We start from the raw sequence: 21,067 nt of genomic DNA on the forward strand, positions 1-21,067 counted from the left end.
GTTCAGACCCCATTTGATGATAGGTGTAGCTTATTGAATGTATTTCTTTCCTGTGCTGTGTGTTCTAATGGTTGTTTTACCATAATATACTTGCAGAACAACCACTCCCTACTTAATCTTTGCATCAATGCCTCTTCCAAATAGTTGTTAACTCCTTGGGTAGTGATGACACATTAGTTGGGTCCACATTGTGAGGACTTCATCCTCTGCCAAGTCACATCATTAAATGTTCAATGCTTTCCTCCCTCTTTTCTAGATCTGTGCTTCTTCTCCTAAAAGAACTCTGAATAATCAGTGTTGTCATTTCCTCCACAGAGTTTATAAGAATGCACTGTGCCTCCAATCCAGACTGGTGGATGCCTTCCGAGGAGCAGATTAACAAGGTGTTTAGCGATGCAGTTGGCCACGCTCGGCAGGGACGGGCGGTAGGGTCCTTCCTCAGCACCAGCACTCCTGGCAACAATATTGTGACCTTCGAGAGCTTTGAGAGCCATTTGTCACAAGATGAAATGTTTGCCAAGGGATCTCAAGATGGAACTGGGGAATGAAGTGAAGAACATCTCCTACAAGTCTGTTGGCCACAGAGGAGCATTTGCAGCACTTGGCATCCCACTGGTGCATTTTTAACTTACCACACAGTAATAGAGTCTCAAGTTATTTGGTCACTCCATGCTTTCTACAAGCACTCTCATGTCCTCTACAGGACAATGATCACTTTAAATCAGAGAAATTGTAATTTCACATTTACAGTTGTGGCGAATGAGATGTTGAGGCTGTTGAGATGGCAACACTCAATAGTTAAGAACAAACAAAGAAGAAGAAGATTGATAGTTTTAGGCAGCCATGTTTATTTTGGATGGGTCAATTTAAGTTTTATAGTTTACTAAAAAAAAAAGTCAATTAAAAATTCTTTTCTCAGTTGAAAGCATTTTGCCAAAATGAAGAAACCTGGATTTTATCTTTTAGCAACTCAGCAAGGTAGAAATTAAGGCAGCGGCTGCTTGGTGAACCACGAGTCATGGGCTGGAGTGATGATCAGAAAAGAAGACACCTCTTTGGGCAGGGCATTTGTGTGGTGTGACAGCACAGCATTGTTGAATGAGCGAACGGGTGGGGCAGTGTAATCATGGAACAACACCTCTAGAAGGTGAATGGAACATCTAGACTGGGAGTTACTGTGGGTAGAGAGCATCAAGAAAATAAGATTGACCTTTATTTAGACAAATTTAACACCCACAATTTGAAAAAGGGTGGTGCGTTCATTAGTGGTGCTGCAGAACCCTGGGTGCCTGTTCTACCTGAGTCCTCAGAGTTTCATCTCCAGATACTTCTGTTTCCTCCCAGCTTTTAAAGACTTGTAGGTTAGGCTGCACTATCTGATTATGAGAGGCTGTGGAGAGGTTTGTGCTCTGCCATACCCCTGTGCTTATTTCCACCTTGACCTTTGTGCTACCAAGAAAGGCTGTGGATCACTGTGGCTTAATATTGAAATAAGTATGGCCAGGAAATGAAAATGAAGGATTAAAAATGCTTTTTTTTTTTTTTTCAACTTTCTGCATAAAATGGCCTAAATAAGGTGGCAAATCAGTACCATCACAAATCATTCCATAATTATTTTTATTTTAAGTTTGATCGTTAAGGGCTTCTGCGAATATGATCATTATTATATGCTGTCACGACTCTTCCCATGCCAAAATGGAGGTGTGCAAAGTCCAAAAGCTTTAGGCCTGGCTCTTCTTCATCTCCGAGCAAAGTTTGCCTCCCAAACAATTATTTGTGGTTCTCACCAAAGTGATTTTCTGGAAATCATATATCATGAGATCAATCTGATAGTTTTAAATAGTGATGGCACCTCCAGTCCATCAATGTTTGAATTTTGGAACCTTTCTTGGCAGCACAATCAAGGTGAAGTAACAACAAGAATACATTTATACAGCTGGAAACTTGTAAAGGGGAAAACGCACAAATATTAGAAGGTTTTTCTTTATGCAGAGAACCATAGACACATAGAATAAATTACCAACTAGTGTGGTGGAGAGTACAACTTTAGGGACCTTCAATTCTTAATTTGACGTTATATTGGAAAAATTAGGTGGATAGGATTTGTGTGCTTTGTTGTCCTGTATGACCTGTTTTCAAACAGGGCCTACTGAAGAACGTGTGCACATCTTATAGCTGATGTACTCAAAACAAAGACCATAACATCTCACAAGCACCAGGTGCAGTAGTCCGCTTTCATATCCAGCTACTAGAATTACCAAAAATGAGTGTATCCAGACAGTCGAGATCTTCCTTTCATTATTTTACTCTAAATCTCACAATAAGGTGACTAAAGGCCTACTTTCTTCAGTTTTTCCAAAGACTTGTGTTAAAATAGTTTCGAATTTTGAAATCCTTTCATTTAATAATTTTATTAACTTGTCAAAAAACACTTTTTACCAATTGTACACTGTACAGTATATAAAAAGGTGTTTTGTGAAGTAATAACCAATGACCAAAACACCAGTTGATCCTGTACAAAATTTAGTCATGCTAACCTAACAGCCACATTCAAACTAAGTCAGTGTTCAAACTATAATCATTTGCTTGCATTTTATTTTGATTGTACTGTAGAAGTCCACAAGGATTCGTTTTGCTGTTTGGTCTGCATTTTTACATGAATACATTAGAACATGAGGGGCCAAAAATATGTTTATAGGCATCTTGTGTTTTATTTTTATTTCACTTATAATTTTGTTTTGCTTTAAACGAAGCTCAGTGGTTCACAGAACCTTAATTCCAAAGGATTCTGATTCTGCGTGTCATTTTATGTTTGCATTGGCTGGAGTGCACTTTGCATTGAGAAGCCCAAGCAGCAGTTAGTGGTTTAGCCTCAAATCAGCTCATTACATTTGTAAGCTTATTTGAATTTCAGATGATGCAGAGAGTTGCTGGAACATGGATACACCTGGGAAAAGACTGACTGCAGGAAGATTCTTTGTCATTCTTTCTCATTCATTTAGTCTGCCCCAGTAGCTCCCAAGTCATAAAACTGCCATTATTGTTTTGGGCTACTGGAGTTGAAGGCGGGGTTTAAAGACACACCCTCTGTGGCAGAGAAGAAAGGAGGAGTCATGGTATGAGACTCCACCCCTTTATACAGTAGATAACACTCCAACCTATAATAGTTCAGAAGACACATCCTTGACACAACGTTGGACCTACATCTCCTGCTCTTTAACTACAATTATTACTAACAAACCTTCTGTTGACAAACTTCAGGGCTTTATAAACACGTAAAGATGTGGGAGTAAGGCAGCTACACTCCTACTTCTTCTCTATGCTTACCATTTATTGCAATATTTTGCAGCAGATAGATAGAACTTTATCCCAAGGCTGTTTACATAAGCTCTTTAAATACATAAATAGGTAGATAAATAAATTATATATATATTCACGGCATTCATAGTCTGAATCACAATCTGATTGTATGGGTGGTTACCCCAGGTAACGCTTGTGGTTGGTCAGCAAGTCGGCTAACATCCGCCACGATGCCCTCAGTTGTGAGAAGCAGATCATGGAATGGTTGAAATAGTTTACTGTCAAATAATGCAAAGAGTACACGACACGTGTTTCACCCTAATTCTGGGCTCATCAGGCGTACACACTCTACTGCACTCCCTCTCGGGAATCGAACCTCGGATGTCAGCGCTAGAGGCGAAGCCCCTAACATTGCGCCACGGCGTGTGGTTCGTTTATTTGACAGCATGTAGATCGGGGTAATTACATTCACGGCATTCGTAGTCTGAATCACAATCTGATTGTATGGGTGGTTACCTACCAGGTAAAGCTTGTGGTTGGTCAGCAAGTCGGCTAACATCCGCCACGATGCCCTCAGTTGTGAGAAGCAGATCATAGAATGGTTGAAATAGTTTACCGTCAAATAATGCAAAGAGTACGCGACACGTGTTTCGCCCTAATTCTGGGCTCATCAGGTGTACACACTCTACTGACGTCCGAGGTTCGATATATATATATATATATATATATACATACACACATTATGTACTGAACATACACCAGAATGATGAAAGATGTTGAGTCAGTAATTACAAAACCGCCAGTCATACTGTTGTCTTGAGAAGACTGAACAGCTACAAATTGCATGGTGCTAATTTTAGACTACACTGTACAGTGCAGTGGGCTTTTACCTACAGCCCACCTTTCTTGGTTTTGCACATTTTAATGGTTTAGCAGAAAAAGTAGATATTTTCATAAACTTACGTACAGACTCTTCCTTTTTTTAAGCTGTGAGGGCAAGAGGGTGGACCAGGAGATAAATGGGAGTCAAAGCAAAAGTTGTAACTGGTAGGCAAGAGATCAAAGCGACAAAACCCGAAACATAACCTTAACTCGAGTCAAAAAACTTGAAGCAAAAAAGCGAACAGAGAACCAGAAAGACAAGAAAAAAAGATTCTGTTTTCTTATTGTGAGCAAAACAGTATGGGATTGTGGAAGATGCAATAAAATATATAAACAGCAACCTCAAAACATTTACAGCTAAACAATTCCTTAGAAAAATAATACGATAATAGTGAAAACTAACCAACCATGAGACCTATTAGTATGGCTTGACCTATACTGAATAGTAACTTGTCTGCAAATGAAAATGGACGTAGGCTTCTTGGTCAGTGTACAGCGTTGTGGAGCTGCTGACAACAAATCCTAACTTCACTAAAAGTGAACGCTTCCTTGGGGACACGGGAACTCCTGCTCTGAAACCGAATTTAACGGTGATGCAGGAGTTACTGCTGGAGTCTCATGTCACTAGTTTCAGTTCCTAGTGTAGTCGCTGTCACTCTGGCTGTGAGAGGCCCTGGTGCCCAAACCTAGTAAGTGAGAAAAAAAAAACAAATTAAGAAAGTGTGTAACTGGGGGGATGCTTTTGGAGGGTCATGCATTTTCCTGCCATCTGCTCTTGAGATTAGCACAAGAACATAAGTTTGATGTATTAGTATTAGTGATGGGCATTTGGATTCACTTTACTGATTTGAGTCTTTTGAAGTACTCATTTAAGTGAATCATTTCTTTTGATTCATTTATAGGATTACAGGGTGGTGCATATTTGAAGTAGTCCTAAGGTCCCCCCGATTGCATCACAAATATATAATTGTGCGTTATTTGCTATATTAAATATTTAACATGATGATAAGTCATATGACATTATCCTGTTTCAGTACACAAAGAATGATAATGCATTTAAGATGAATAATTAAAATAATATGTTATGGTACAATATCATAAGTGAATAAGAACTGTGCAGTTTGTTCTTGGGTAATGATGATTCAGTTCATGAATGAGAACCTTGCAACTTTTTCACAAATCAAATGAATGAGATTTTCATGACTTGTTCATGAGTCAAATGAACAACAATCGTAACTCATTAGCAAGTCAACTGAACAAGAATCGCAACACTCGTTCTCGGGTAATGCATCTGTTGGAACTTGAAAAAATTTGAATAATTAAGGCTTTGTGAATTTAATGAGCCATGTGTTAAAGTAAATTTGAAAGCAAATAATTTTTAGGAATTCGCACTTGACTTGAGCATTCGTGGTTTTCATACTCTTTTTCTGTACGTTTATCATTCGTTTGCTCAGAGGTTGATGCGCTTGCTGATTGCTGAGCAGATCTTCTTTTCTTCACCCTAGCGGCCCGCTTCTTCTCTACGTTTTGTGTGCATCATTTTGCATTAAAACTGATTAAGTCTGTGTTTGTGTTGTAATTACTTAGTATGTTTTCTTTCATTTTTCACTTAAGCTGGCACTTAAGTCTTCAATCTGCCTCAAGAATGATTTAAGATATGAAGAGGTAGGGGAAGTGACGGAGAAAGTGGTAGGGATGAGAACGGCACCTGTATGCATGCGCCACACAGTTACCCTGCTGGCCGCTGTCGAGAGTTGATTCTACAATAAAATAAAATAAAAAGAGGAATAACTTTGGAGGTCGATCATCACCCGAAAGCGGATAGTAGCCGTCACATTGTATATGTGTACCAAATTTCAGGTCATTAGGTCAAACGGTTTGCGAGCTACAGGTGATTTAAAATCCTGAACAGACAAACAGACAGCCACGGTAGTGTATTCTATAAGAAGATAAGGTTCCATTTTGTGCAATGATCTTGTTGAACATATTAGTTTAATATTGTTAATATACTCTGTTTAGAACAATTCCAATAAAGAATTGTACTAAACCAACAATTAACACATTCTTATATAAGTGCGTTGATAGCGTACTGCATTTAAATGATGAATGAAAGAATGATCGACGACAGAGTTTTGATTCCCTGATGATGATTTAGTCCCAACTAGAAAGAATCACAAATCAGATGGGCAGTACTTGCGTATGTGTTTTGAGCATCTAAATGAAGCAGGCTGACGGCAGCACGCATGTGCTTTATCGCTCCTGTTGAGTCGACTGAATCGGGTCATTTGTGTTCACAAATCAATTCCCATGATTCACCGAAAAAGAGTCCTTTAGACAGAGCAAGTTGTTTGTGAAGCGTCCATCACTAATCAGCATTAACCCGCTTTGGATTCTTTGGCCTCCTGCATGTTTAATTTGTGTCAGTTGGTGGGCGAGCAGCTTTTACTTAACCACAGGTATTATGGTAACAGCGGCCGTGGGTGGGCTGCTTTTAGTTTTAACCTAGATTTACCCAGCCTTGTTTATTTGAAATGTTCTGCTTTTCATCACACCAGTGTAACTACTGGATTATTTTCTCTAAATCTAATTTTGAACCTTCCAACAGTATTAGAATTTAAATGATGATTCTTGGAGGATGCCTAATTTTTTTTTTTAAATTTTGGCAGTTTGCACGTTGTCCAGTTGGGTTTCCTCCATCAGCTCCCATCTTAAAGATGAGACAGTTGCTCTCTGTTTCTTGGCATTCTGGGAGAGAAAGCGCAGGTTTAACTTCCCAACCTCATTCCCTTCATGTGCTCTGAACAGCTAAAAGTTCTTCAGTTACTTGTACTTCATTGACCATGCAGATGTAAAACCATCAAAAGCACCCGATCAAATATGCAATAACTTAAAACAGGAAGAATGAAACAGTGTAGCTCACCAACAAATACAAAGTGCAAGACCTCTATGTCCAAATGGGCCATCGTCTCCTTCACTGAGGTCCGAGGTGCGTATTCTGTGTCAAGCATATCATCCCCGCTGGGGTTTCTCCCCTTTAGATCCTCTGTGCCTTTGTTACATGCCTTGATTTAGAGGGGATCTCGGAGAGACCCAGCACTTGTGTCGCAGCGGTTGTACATTACGGGTCTGAAGTGGCCTTCACTCAGCTCCAATGGTGACCCAACAGGCCGACCCTTTGCCATACCCGTTTGTAGCATAAATGAAGAGTAAACAAGTTCTGTTGGGGTTTTTCTTTTCAAGACGCCATTTTTGTTGTTCCTTATTTCGTGATGCCTTTTTTTTTTCTTTCAACTAATTGCCTTCTAAGTGAAGATGTTGCCTTCAGCTTGGAGGACCAAACACTGGTGGACTGCCTGAACATATCCATTGGGCAAAAAAAAAAAGTTACTTCAGAGCGACATGACGTCCAGTGACATTCTACTAGCCGAACTGAGAGAGGGGAACTTGGAGAAAATGCCGAAGTGAGCGGAGACACAGTGCTGCTCCTTAACTGCTAAGCCGCCATAGTGGCTAAGGCGGAATTATATTGAGCCATTCTCTTTGACATTCCATTAATGATCATATCTCCCACCATTCAAGATGCCTTTGTAAAAAATAAATCAATAAATGTTGAGTTTATTACATAAAAAACTGTGACTTGCTTTTTACTGTAGACATAATGGGATACTGTTAAAGAAGGCTTCCTAAGGGACATTAAAATGTCACATATTACAGCTTACCGGGTAGTCGAATTCTAGTGAAAGCGTACTGAATTGTCAAAGTTATTTTATGTATTTTATATTCTCAAGTGACTGTTCATGTAAACACTGTGAAGGAAAATAGTAATCTTCTCTATTTTTTTTATTGTTCCTGTAATATTTGTACAACATCATTTCTGTCCACCCCAGTAATATACTGTACCACGTACTGTTTTATTGGATGAATCCCTCCGTGTGTCATTTCATAAGTGTGCTACATGTCTTGGAGGAACATTAAAAGTGCTTTACATTCTGTCTCAAAATGCTGTTTACTTCTCATGGAATCATTCCAGGTTTATCTCGTGGTCATCCTTACAGAAAAACACCACCACAAGGCCTCGTCTCCACACAGCCATTATGGTGCCATTGCCAGAATTCACACGGGCAAAAAAAAAGAAAATCAGGAGTCAACCCGGACTTCAGAACAATACAAGATGGTGTCAGATTCTTTAAGTCAGTCAGTCATTGTCCAACCTGCTATATCCTAACACAGGGTCATGGGGGTCTGCTGGAGCCAATCCCAGCCAGCACAGGGTGCAAGGCAGGAACAAATCCTGGGCAAGGTGCCAGCCCACCACAGAGATTTTTTAAGTATTAAAGTTTTTTAATATCACTGCATTGTATTTATATAGTGCCTTGCCTCTGCTCTCACAGCTTCATAAATATTTAATAGTGTAAAATAGGAATAGATGCACTGGAATAGCTTAAAAAAAATAAGGAAGTCAGTATTAAATAGATAAATACGTCAAACACACCATCATCGAGTTAGAACAAGAAACAAGAACGACCTGAAATAAAAATAAATGGTGTTAGTAAACAAAAAGCACATCTGTGATACCATCATGAAGACCTGGGCAGTGCGGCTGTACTGAGCCAAAGGCTTGGAATGTCAGTGTTAGTTAAATGCCTTCCGGAACACTTTACGTTGCTCTTTTGTTGAGATACAGTCCTGCGGTGAGACCCTATTCCCCCCTTTATACTCTTCTTATGTAGACCTTAACAAAATGCTTCCAAACCCCAGATATAGTCCTCATATGTTTCATTACATTATAAATCTGGGACCTCAACCAACAAGTTGGAAGTGATAAAACAGGCAGGAGAAAAAGTGAACACTTGTATTCATGTATTATAGATAATCTTCTTCTTTCGGCTGCTCCCTATGCCCCACATATTTAAATGTTGTTAAAATAACAAAAATCAAGCATTAAATATGGTTAGATTACCAGGTGGCTCTCTGTCTTAGTCTCTGGTCCAGCTTGGTCTGGCGTTGTCCTTGATCCAGCATACCGTCAGCACAGGGCAGCAGAAATGGCCTCTCCTCAGGATGGAAAATGAAAAAGAAAGAGAGAGGGGAAGAGAAAAGGGGAATAATCACATGACTTACGGGCTTCATTTATCCAATCTAATAGTCCCTGACATGTCCCTTGCAGAGCCAAGATTTCGATGATTCAGCCCATGCTTTCTTTCCCTCTGGAGGGGGAAGTGCTGCCTACCTAACCAGACCACTCCATCCTTAATGTCCTGGCCACCTGTAACCCCCCAGGCCAGCTAACCTGGCCAGTCGAATCCTGATTTGGAATTTCCGCTAGGGCTACCTGCATGCAGAAATCTTATCTTGATCTGGTAAGTCATAAATGTCCCTAAACTGCGACTGGCTTAGACCGTTCCCCTGCTTTTTTAAATATGATATTCCTTTAGCGCACGCTACTAGGGAGATCATTTCTGAGCCAGACACTGCGGGTTTGTAGCTGACCATCGGCAGTTCATCATACTGAGATGCTTCATGGTGTTCATCCACAGCAATTTACTTGGTGAAGAGGATGGGATTTGCAGTATGAACAGATGGATTGTAGTGGTGACACTGCACAGAAAAGGTGGGGGCTGACAGAGAGACGGATCAGTTGACATCACCAGGAAGTGCTCCACTCATAGTGTTCAGAGACGGCCTCTGTGCAGCTACTCTTTTAGCTCATGCTACAAGGAGATCACAACTAAACCAAACATCAGCTCATCACAGTGCTTCAAAAGTGAGATGTTTCATGTTATCAGTCCACAGCAACTCAGTTGCCTTGTAAATGAATGAATGGAGTCAGCAGAGCTGGTTACTTCTGACACCCAAACAGCACAAGTTAGCTTGCCAGCTTCAGTGGACTGGGGTGGTAAAACTTTTAAGCGAGCGGCCATCTGTAGCAGCCCCAACAGTATCTAATTAATGCACAGGATTAGTTGTCCTGAAAGATGTAAGCCAGGGACAAGGGGTGGGGGCATTTCATAGCATCTCTCTCTCATGTAGGATGTCATCCAGGATAAATGCGGCAGGAAGCTACTGCTGTCTGTTATAGGCCATTTACAGCTTAATAGGTTAGTAACAGGCTTTTGTATTCAGTGAGATGCAATGAGAAGTCAAGCAAAATGATGTCTTTTATTGGCCAACTGAACAGATTACAATATGCAAGCTTTTGAGGCAACTCAGGCTCATCTTCGGACAATTAGTTGTGGCTGTTTTGGTGGTTATCAGAAGATCTACTGTAGTCTGTACACTGTTCATCTCTTCTGCTAAATGAATCTTAGGCAGGAGGGGTCTGTTATTTTTTTACATTGAAGATGACCCACTTAAAGGTTTTCCAATTCTGTCTCTGTCCTAAGGTCTATATAAACAGAGGGACCTCTAGTTTCTGTATTACATCCTGCCTGAAGAAGGGGCCTGAGTTGCCTCGAAAGCTTGCATATTATAATCTGTTCAGTTAGCCAATAAAATGTGTCATTTTGATTCACATCTCATTGCATCCATAATGGCTAACTACAGTACATATTCAGTGAGACGGAGGGAGCCAGTAAAGATGCTACAGAACAGGCATGTGGAGTGAGTGTGGACTGTTGCAGCAGACATTTGAACCCACTGGTGGTGATATAAAAGAATAGAAGGGACACCTGACAAGAGAGGGCTACAGAAGTCAAAGTGGGATGTGAAAGCTCAGATGAGCTTCTCGGCATCAGAAAAGGAGAGGAACGAGCAGACGGTGCATTTGATACTGAGGTGCGAGTTATAAATGTGTTCATGTGATTTTGGTGAGTTGAAGAAGAAAGGGAAGAATCAAAAATGACCCCAAGATTCCTTGCACTTTCAGCCACCAGAACCTGGATAGAAATCCCCACCTGATATCACATTCTCAAAATTCAGTGTCATGTCAATGGGAGATTTTTGGTCCCATCAAAGTGTAGAATCCTCTTGTGTTTGGCCTCAGATAATTCCGTATGTCTATGTTTTGAAAATGCCGGTCAAGTGTGCAGGTAAATCCAATAACACAACAGCAAACTGTTGTCTTCTGTAATGTAATGCTTCTCTTTCTTCCCCTCTGATGCTGCAGCAGCCAAGTTTATTGGATACTGAAAGGTCTTCACGGCTTGTACCTGAAATGAAGTCAGCTGTGACAGATGACTTTAACCTCATTATTAATGGTAAAGTAACAGCTTTTTTATAACAGCAAGTATATGGCTCAGCCATAGGGGATGCACAAACCAGTGTGTTTCTTCGTGCCAGTCCCAAGCTCGGATAAATGGGGAGGGTAACGTCAGGAAGGGCATCCGGTGTAAAATTTTGCCAAATCAATATGCGGACAATACAAATTTCTATACTGGATCGGTCGAGCCCCGAGTTAACAACGGCTGCCACCAGTACTGTTAGTCAGCAGGGTGCTGGCAGAAATTGGGCTACTGTTGGCCGAAGAAGGAGAAGAAGAAGGAGAGGGGGAGACATGTCCGGAGGCAGAAGGACAGGAGAAAGGTAAAGAGAGTAGAAATTAGGGTAGGAACTTTGAATGTTGGTAAGAGGAAAGAATTAGTGATATGATGGAGAGAAGGAAGGTTGATATATTGTGCATACAAGAGACTAAATGGAAGGGGAGTAAGGCCTGGTGGATTGGAGGTGGATTCAAATTGTTCTATCATGGTGTGGTTGGGAGGAGAAATGGAGTAGGGGTTATTCTGAAGGTACAGTATGTCAAGAGTGTTTTGGAGGTGAAAAGAGTGTCAGACAGTATAATGATTATGAAGCTGGAAACTGGAGGTGTGATGATGAATGTTGATAGTGCATATACACCGCAAGTTGGGTGTGTGATGGATGAGAAAGAAGATTTTTGGAGTGAGTTGGATGAAGTGATGAACAGTGTACCCAAGGGACAGAAAGTGGTGATTGGAGCGGATTTCAATGGACATGTTGGTGAAAGGAACAGAGGAGACGAGGAGGTGATGGGTAGGTATGGTGTCAAGGTGAGGAATGAAGAAGGTCAGATGATGGTGGATTTTGCCAAAAGGATGGACATGGCTGTGGTGAATACATATTTTAAGAAGAGGGAGGAACATTGGGTTATGTACAAGAGTGGAGGAAGATGCACACAGGCAGATTATATCCTATGCAGAAGAGTCAATCTGAAGGAGACTGAAGACTGCAAAGTGGTGGCAGGGGAAAGTGTAGTTAAGCAGCATAGGATGGTGGTCTGTAGGATGACGTTGGAGATCAAGAAGAGGAAGAGAGTGAGGACAGAGCCAGGGATCAAATGGTGGAAGTTGAAAAAGGAAGACTGCAAGGTTGAGTTTAGGGAGAAGGTGAGACAAGCACTGGGTGGCAGTGAAGAGTTACCAGACAGCTAGGAAACTACAGCAGATGTAGTAAGGGTGACAGCAAGAGGAGTGCTTGGCATGACATCTGGAAAGAGGAAGGAGGAAAAGGGAACCTGGTGGTGGAATGAGGAAATACAGGAGAGTATACAGAGGAAGAGGATGGCAAAGAAGAAGTGGGATAGTCAGAGAGATGCAGGAAGTAGACAAGAGTACAAGGAGATAAGACGCATGGTGAAGAGAGAGGTGGCGAAGGATAAAGAAAAGGTGTATGATGAGTTGTATAAGAGGTTGAACACTAAGGAGGGAGAAAAGGACCTGTACCGATTGGCTAGACAAAGGGACTGAGCTGGGAAAGATGTGCAGCAGGTTAGGGTGATAAAGGATAAAGATGGAAACGTACTCACAAGCGAGGAGAGTGTGTTGAGCAGATGGAAAGAGTACTTTGAGAGGCTGATGAATGAAGAGAACAAGAGAGAAGAGGTTGGAAGATGTGGAGATAGTGAATCAGGAAGTGTAAAATGAAAAATGGAAAGGCCGTTGGTCCAGATGACATACCTGTAGAAGCATGGAGGTGTTTAGGAGAGATGGCAGTGGATGTTTTTAACCAGATTGTTTAATGGAATCTTGGAAAGTGATAGGATGCCTGAGGAGTGGAGAAGAAGTGTACTGGTGCCGATATTTAAGAATAAGGGGGATGTGCCGGACTGCAGTAACTACAGGGGGATAAAATTGATGAGCCAAAGCATGAAGTTATGGGAAAGAGTAGTGGAAGCTAGGTTAAGAAGTGAGGTGATGATTAGTGAGCAGCAGTATGGTTTCATGCCAAGAAAAAGCACCACAGATGTGATGTTTGCTCTGAGGATGTTGATGGAGAAGTATAGAGAAGGCCATAAGGAGTTGTATTGCGTCTCTGTGGACCTGGAGAAAGCATATGACAGGGTGCCTCGAGAGGAGCTGTGGTATTGTATGAAGAAGTCGGGAGTGGCAGAGAAGTACGTAAGAGTTGTACAGGATATGTACGAGGGAAGTGTGACTGTGGTGAGGTCTGTGGTAGGAGTGACGGATTACATCAGGGATCGGCTCTAAGCCCTTTCTTATTTGCAATGGTGATGGACAGGTTGTCAGACAAGATTAGAAAGGAGTCCCCATGGACTATGATGTTTGCTGACTACATTGTGATCTGTAGCGAAAGTAGGGAGCAAGTTGAGGAGACCCTGGAGAGGTGGAGATATGCTCTAGAGAGGAGAGGAGTGAAGGTCAGTAGGAACAAGACAGAATACATGTGTGTAAATGAGAGGGAGGTCAGTGGAATGGTGAGGATGCAGGGAGTAGAGATGGCAAAGTTGGATGAGTTTAAATACTTGGGATCAACAGTATATAGTAATGGAGACTGTGGAAGAGAGGTGAAAAAGAGAGTGCAGGCTGGGTGGAATGGGTGGAGAACAGTGTCAGGAGTAATCTGTGACAGACGGGTATCAGCAAGAGTGAAAGGGAAGGTCTACAGGACGGTAGTGAGACCAGCTGTGTTATATGGGTTGGAGACGGTGGCACTGACCATAAAGTAGGAGACAGAGCTGGAGGTGGCAGAGTTAAAGATGCTAAGATTTGCATTGGGTGTGATGAGGATGGATTGGATTAGAAATGAGTACATTAGAGGGTCAGCTCAAGTTGGACGGTTGGGAGACCAAGTCAGAGAGACGAGATTGCGATGGTTTGGTCATGTGCAGAGGAGAGATGCTGGGTATATTGGGAGAAGGATGCTAAGGATAGAGCTGTCAGGGAAGAGGAAAAGAGGAAGGCCTAAGAGAAGGTTTATGGATGTGGTGAGAGAGGACATGCAGGTGATGGGTGTAACAGAGCAAGATGCAGAGGACAAAAAGATATGGAAGAAGATGATCCGCTGTGGCAACCCCTAACGGGAGCAGCTGAAAAAAGAAGAAGTATATAGCTCAGCATATAAAGAGTTGTTTTTAGGTTATATTAGTTGTCATTTCACATTTTTTTGTACTTCATTTACTGTACCATGATGTTTGATGTCAGCCTAGTCCACTCCTTGAACATGGATGTCTGATAGCCACGGAAAAGCAAAAATCTTGTTATCTATCAAAACCAGTACAGAATCTCACACTTACGTTGTTTTTACATCTTCAATAAAATAGAAAAAAGTGACAACTACCACAAAGGTAGGAAAGACATTGTAAACAGAATTTGAAAGATAATAGCAGTAGGGCATGTGTGTACACACAGTGGGAAAGAAATTATACTTATGAATAAGAACAAGCAACCCATGATAGGCAGAGGAGCAAAACACAGAGGGACAGTGTAAAGAGGACGGGGGAGAGACAAAGCTTCGTCATTTTGAACAAAATGCTTACCTGAGCTGACAGCTCCAAGGATTCTCCAGAACAAGTGGATGCAACACACTGAAGACCAATAAGCTCAAGCTGAAGCCCTTCCATGTTGTACAGGAAAGCCAACACTAGTCAGTTACAGCTAATGGCTACTGAGTCCATGGCACATCAGCGGGAGTGTGTGCTCAGGGTTAGTTAGGACAGAGGACTGTAAATCAAGGATACATGATTATTACAGAAGATTACATTAATATGCCTGTTTATGATGGTGTATATGTGAGTCATTTTTAGGTATATCGGAGGTAGAGTTCACATTCATTGTCACATGCTTACTCTAAAAATGACACTCTTCCTTGCTTGTCTGACACAGCCTGGTGACAGTACTAATACCAATGTCAGAAACCCATTTCCATGCTAGTACACAGAGGCACTACACCTTTAAAGACTTCCAATAGGAAGGGGGATATAGACTGTCCTGGTGTGGAAACTCTTCAATTTTTGAACTGCAGACCTGTTATATTAAATTTGAATTATTTTGCTCAAATGAACCAGGATGAACTGAATTTACATTTTCCTTTCATTACAGGCACTGCAAACATCCTTCTGTATTGTATCAGTAATTTATAGATCTGTTGCAGTCGGTTTCTTTTCTGATTAATTTACGACCTGGGAAATGGGAAATAAGCACAGATGCCACAGAACCTGATTTCATTTATAACCTGGGAACAGATGTACGCTGTAGGACTAGGAATTACAGGATTAGTTTACAGCTCGAGAAGGGAAGGAGTACAGAGGTACTCTTTGATCAGAGTCATCTGTCATCAGGACAAGATAGCCAATCAAATATATGCAATGTCACATGTCCCGTAATTCCACGTTTGCATTTTAACATAAATATGGCTTGTCCGAGACTAAAATGAAGAAGATAAAACAACAACAACAGAAGGGCGATGGAGGAAGTGACTTCAGAAATAAGAGACCCAAGATTTGGATGCCAGAAAACTCCAACAGAGTGTAATTCCAGACCGTAGTGCCTATGAGGTCAGTCATGTAATGCCCCAACATCATAAAACGCCCTCAATGTCAGTCACGTAACACCCATTGCATTAGACTATGATTAAAATTAGGGCCCCGTTACACTATGGTTAAGATTAGGGTCGTAGGAGGATTATCTGAGTCAAAGGGCGTTTTATGACTGACGTTGTGGGCATTACCTCATCCATGTCATAGGTATTGCAAGCTACAGATAGATCCTTCTCGAAAACTCAACATATGAACAACGCCGATCAATTGCTAAAACCAAAAGCCGCCCACCCAGGACATCACCCCTTAACATATAGTTTATGTTTTATTTTGTGTTATATTTTCTTCTATTTGATACTGTTAAATGTTCATAAATACCAAGTTGCTTTTATATTTCCTATATTTTGTCTTTTATGTAGAGTGATGTGAATAATAAATGGGTACCAAGTGTGAGTGAGATGGCTACTTTTCCTTTTCACCGGGTTTACAAAGGCTGTTGAGATCGCTCCTCAACAATCAAAACAGCTGCGGTAAAAGCAACACACAGTTTGGTTAGTGAGCAGCATATAAACCAAAAGAGCTGTGCGTTTCTGTATGTTGCGATGACACCCACATGCTTGTTAGAGCTGCTCATACTGAAACTAAAGCAGACTACAGTGGAACCTCGGGTCACGAACATCTCGGACCACATACAAATCGGGTTATGACCAAAAAGTTCGCCAAACTTTTGCATCTGTTCATGACCACACACTCGAGTGATGAACAAGCCAGTTTCCCTTCCGGTTCGTATGCGCCAATGATTTCCACATGTGTTCAGTCTCTCCCTGTGCAATCTCTGTGCAGCAAGCTAGCGAGAGAGAGAGAGCGCGAGTGAGCGAGAGAGCCCAAGCAGAAGAAGTAAGTAAACATTTAGTTTACTATTACACTGTGCATTCTATGGTATAATTAACTATTTTTGTACTTAAAAATCTTTAAAAAATATATATATTTACATACAGCTCGTATGGTCCGGAACGGATTAATTGTATTTACATACAATCCTATGGGGGAAATTACTTCGGGTCACGACCAAATCGGGTTACAACCAGAGTTTTGGAACGAATTACAGTCGTGACCCGAGGTTCCAATGTACTGTGGGGTGACTTGCAGTCAGTGACATGCGGTGAGGTTCATGGCTGGTGAGACACGGACTCCTTCAGAGTCAGAATATATATGTATATGAACCCAAAAGAGTAGCTTCTTTGCTATTAAGTTGGCAGCATGCACATTGACTACTGGTTATGTTTCATATCTCAACAGCATTCTTTACACACACTGATGGCACATATTTGGCTAAGAAAGACTGTTACATTTATAGCAGCGAGAAAGAGCAGAGACAGCACATTTGCTCTGCACCCTCCAGTGGTGTGAAAAACTATTTGCCCCCTTCCTGATTTCTTATTCTTTTGCATGTTTGTCACGCAAAATGTTTCTGATCATCAAACACATTTAACCATTAGTCAAATATAACACAAGTAAACACAAAATGCAGTTTTTAAATGATGGTTTTTATTATTTAGGGAGAAAAAAAATCCAAACCTACATGGCCCTGTGTGAAAAAGTAATTGCCCCCTTGTTAAAAAATAACCTAACTGTGGTGTATCACACCTGAGTTCAATTTCCGTAGCCACCCCCAGGCCTGATTACTGCCACACCTGTTTCAATCAAGAAATCACTTAAATAGGAGCTGCCTGACACAGAGAAGTAGACCAAAAGCACCTCAAAAGCTAGACATCATGCCAAGATCCAAAGAAATTCAGGAACAAATGAGAACAGAAGTAATTGAGATCTATCAGTCTGGTAAAGGTTATAAAGCCATTTCTAAAGCTTTGGGACTCCAGCAAACCACAGTGAGAGCCATTATCCACAAATGGCAAAAACATGGAACAGTGGTGAACCTTCCCAGGAGTGGCCGGCCGACCAAAATTACTTCAAGAGCGCAGAGACGACTCATCCGAGAGGTCACAAAAGACCCCAGGACAACGTCTAAAGAACCGCAGGCCTCACTTGCCTCAATTAAGGTCAGTGTTCACGACTCCACCATAAGAAAGAGACTGGGCAAAAACGGCCTGCATGGCAGATTTCCAAGACGCAAACCACTGTTAAGCAAAAAGAACATTAGGGCTCGTCTCAATTTTGCTAAGAAACATCTCAATGATTGCCAAGACTTTTGGGAAAATACCTTGTGGACTGATGAGACAAAAGTTGAACTTTTTGGAAGGCAAATGTCCCGTTACATCTGGCGTAAAAGGAACACAGCATTTCAGAAAAAAAACATCATACCAACAGTAAAATATGGTGGTGGTAGTGTGATGGTCTGGGGTTGTTTTGCTGCTTCAGGACCTGGAAGGCTTGCTGTGATAGATGGAACCATGAATTCTACTGTCTACCAAAAAATCCTGAAGGAGAATGTCCGGCCATCTGTTCGTCAACTCAAGCTGAAGCGATCTTGGGTGCTGCAACAGGACAATGACCCAAAACACACCAGCAAATCCACCTCTGAATGGCTGAAGAAAAACAAAATGAATACTTTGGAGTGGCCTAGTCAAAGTCCTGACCTGAATCCAATTGAGATGCTATGGCATGACCTTAAAAAGGCGGTTCATGCTAGAAAACCCTCAAATAAAGCTGAATTACAACAATTTTGCAAAGATGAGTGGGCCAAAATTCCTCCAGAGTGCTGTAAAAGACTCATTGCAAGTTATCGCAAACGCTTGATTGCAGTTATTGCTGCTAAGGGTGGCCCAACCAGTTATTAGGTTCAGGGGGCAATTACTTTTTCACACAGTGCCATGTAGGTTTGGATTTTTTTTTCTCCCTAAATAATAAAAACCACCATTTACAAACTGCATTTTGTGTTTACTTGTGTTATATTTGACTAATGGTTAAATGTGTTTGATGATCAGAAACATTTTGTGTGACAAACATGCAAAAGAATAAGAAATCAGGAAGGGGGCAAATAGTTTTTCACACCACTGCTCCATGTGTTCTAAATTTACCGTTGCAATTCTACCATTCATACTCATTTAATACAAATGAAAGTATAGAGTGGTGTACAAAAAAAGCAGATTTCAATTTTGACCTTAATTGAAATATTTAGCTGTTTTTAAAAGCTTTTATTTCTGAAGCTTTAATCAATTTTAATACAGACTGTTCAACACAAGGATAACAAGAAAAAACAAAAGAATATTTTATTTAAGATCAAAACTTAGTTTTTAAATATTGGATTTTTTTTCTTAGTCTGATCCCATTTTTTTATTTGTAAATGAAGTCCATGCGCCTATCCTTCTCCATGAAAATCTCCATCACTTTCTTGTAAAAGTCCCCTTTATTTTCCTTTAGTTTAAAAAGTCTTAATCTTCCACTTTGGCAGTCAATCGGAACAAAAAATAAAAATAAACGGACCACTGCAGTGCACTTGACTTTCTGATATCACTAACTTGTTGGCACCCAGAGCCTCTGTGTAGAAGAACAGCAGCAACAAGCACCTGCTGGGCTCACATCCATCCCCTTCAGTGCGGCACGGTACTGTCTGCCTCACCTTGTGCCTTCTCACGGTTTTGTGTCCAATCGGCAACACTAAATATGTCACACACATTCATTAACGATATTAGCCAGACTGTGGAAAGTCAGGGTGTATAATAAACGTGTGAAAACATTATATTGACGATATACAGAGACAGCAGCAACAGGCACGCGCCAATTGCATGTATCAACCCAGTTTGTGAGGAACAGCACAGTCTGAGGGGAGGCTCAGCTCATGTTGTCGCTGCTGTATCTCATGTTTCTCCCCTGTATTTGAACAGGAAATGCGCAAATGTAGCGATTTTGATTATAAAAATGATCAAAATTTTTGGAATCATAAAGAAGACAAATTTATAGCACAGACCAAAGGACACATTTATTTTATGTTATCATTAGCGTGCCCACGTGTTAAGATGGCCCTGACTTTAGATACATAACTAGCTTTGAAAGACATGTGGTGCTGCATACAGTCATATGAAAAAGTTTGGGAACCTCTTTTAATTCTTTGGATTTTTGTTTATCATTGGCTGAGCTTTCAAAGTAGCAACTTCCTTTTAATATATGACATGACTTATGGAAACAGTAGTATTTCAGCAGTGACATTAAGTTTATTGGATTAACAGAAAATATGCAATATGCATCATAACAAAATTAGGTGCATAAATGTGGGCACCCCTGAGCCTCCTTTTGCAAATATAACAGCCTCTAGACGCCTCCCATAGCCTTTGATGAGTGTCTGGATTCTGGATGGAGGTATTTTTGACCATTCTTCCATACAAAATCTCTCTAGTTCAGTTAAATTTGATGGCTGCTGAGCATGGACAGCCTGCTTCAAATCATCCCATAGACTTTCGATGATATTCAAGTCGAGGGACTGTGACAGCCATTCCAGAACATTGTACTTCTCCCTCTGCATGAATGCCTTTGTAGATTTCGAACTGTGTTTTGGGTCATTGTCTTGTTGGAATATCCAACCCCTGCGTAACTTCAACTTTGTGATTGATGCTTGAACATTATCCTGAAGAATTTGTTGATATTGGGTTGAATTCATCCAACCCTCGACTTTAACAAGGGCCCCAGTCGCTGAGCTAGCCACACAGCCCCACAGCATGATGGAACCTCCACCAAATTTGACAGTAGGTAGCGGGTGTTTTTCTTGGAATGCGGTGTTCTTCTTCCGCCATGCAAAAAGCTTTTTGTTATGACCAAATAACTTAATTTTTGTCTCATCATTCCAACGCACTTTGTTCCAAAATGAATCTGGCTTGTCTAAATGAGCATTTGTATACAACAAGCGACTCTGTTTGTGGCGCGAGTGCAGAAAGGGCATCTTTCTCATCACTCTGCCATACAGATGTTCTTTGTGCAAATTGTGCTTAATTGTAGAACGATATACAGATACACCATCTGCAGCAAGATGTTCTTACAGGTCTTTGGAGGTGATCTGTGGGTTGTCTGTAACCATTCTCACAATCCTGTGCATATGCCGCTCCTGTATTTTTCTTGGCCTGCCAGACCTGAGTTTAACAGCAACTGTGCCTGTGGCCTCCCATTTCTTGATTACATTCCTTACAGTTGAAACTGAAACTG

General features: G+C 41.1%; 2 protein-coding genes across 3 annotated transcripts in view; one reads left to right on the plus strand and one right to left on the minus strand.

Moving 5' to 3' along the window:
- Positions 1-8,182, plus strand: part of LOC114651881 (BEN domain-containing protein 4) — a 104,014-nt gene extending 95,832 nt beyond the window's left edge. For both annotated transcript variants that reach the window (XM_028801924.2, XM_028801926.2), the window contains one exon: positions 316-8,182. In XM_028801924.2, coding sequence (XP_028657757.1) covers positions 316-548 — 233 coding nt within the window. In that variant the 3' untranslated portion in view covers positions 549-8,182. The remainder of the gene's footprint in view (positions 1-315) is intronic.
- slc30a9 (solute carrier family 30 member 9) overlaps positions 1-21,067 on the minus strand; it is a 990,624-nt gene that overhangs the window by 880,345 nt on the left and 89,212 nt on the right. The window lies entirely within an intron of this gene.

Source organism: Erpetoichthys calabaricus, chromosome 5 (genome assembly GCF_900747795.2).
Source record: "Erpetoichthys calabaricus chromosome 5, fErpCal1.3, whole genome shotgun sequence".
Lineage (NCBI taxonomy): Eukaryota > Metazoa > Chordata > Cladistia > Polypteriformes > Polypteridae > Erpetoichthys > Erpetoichthys calabaricus.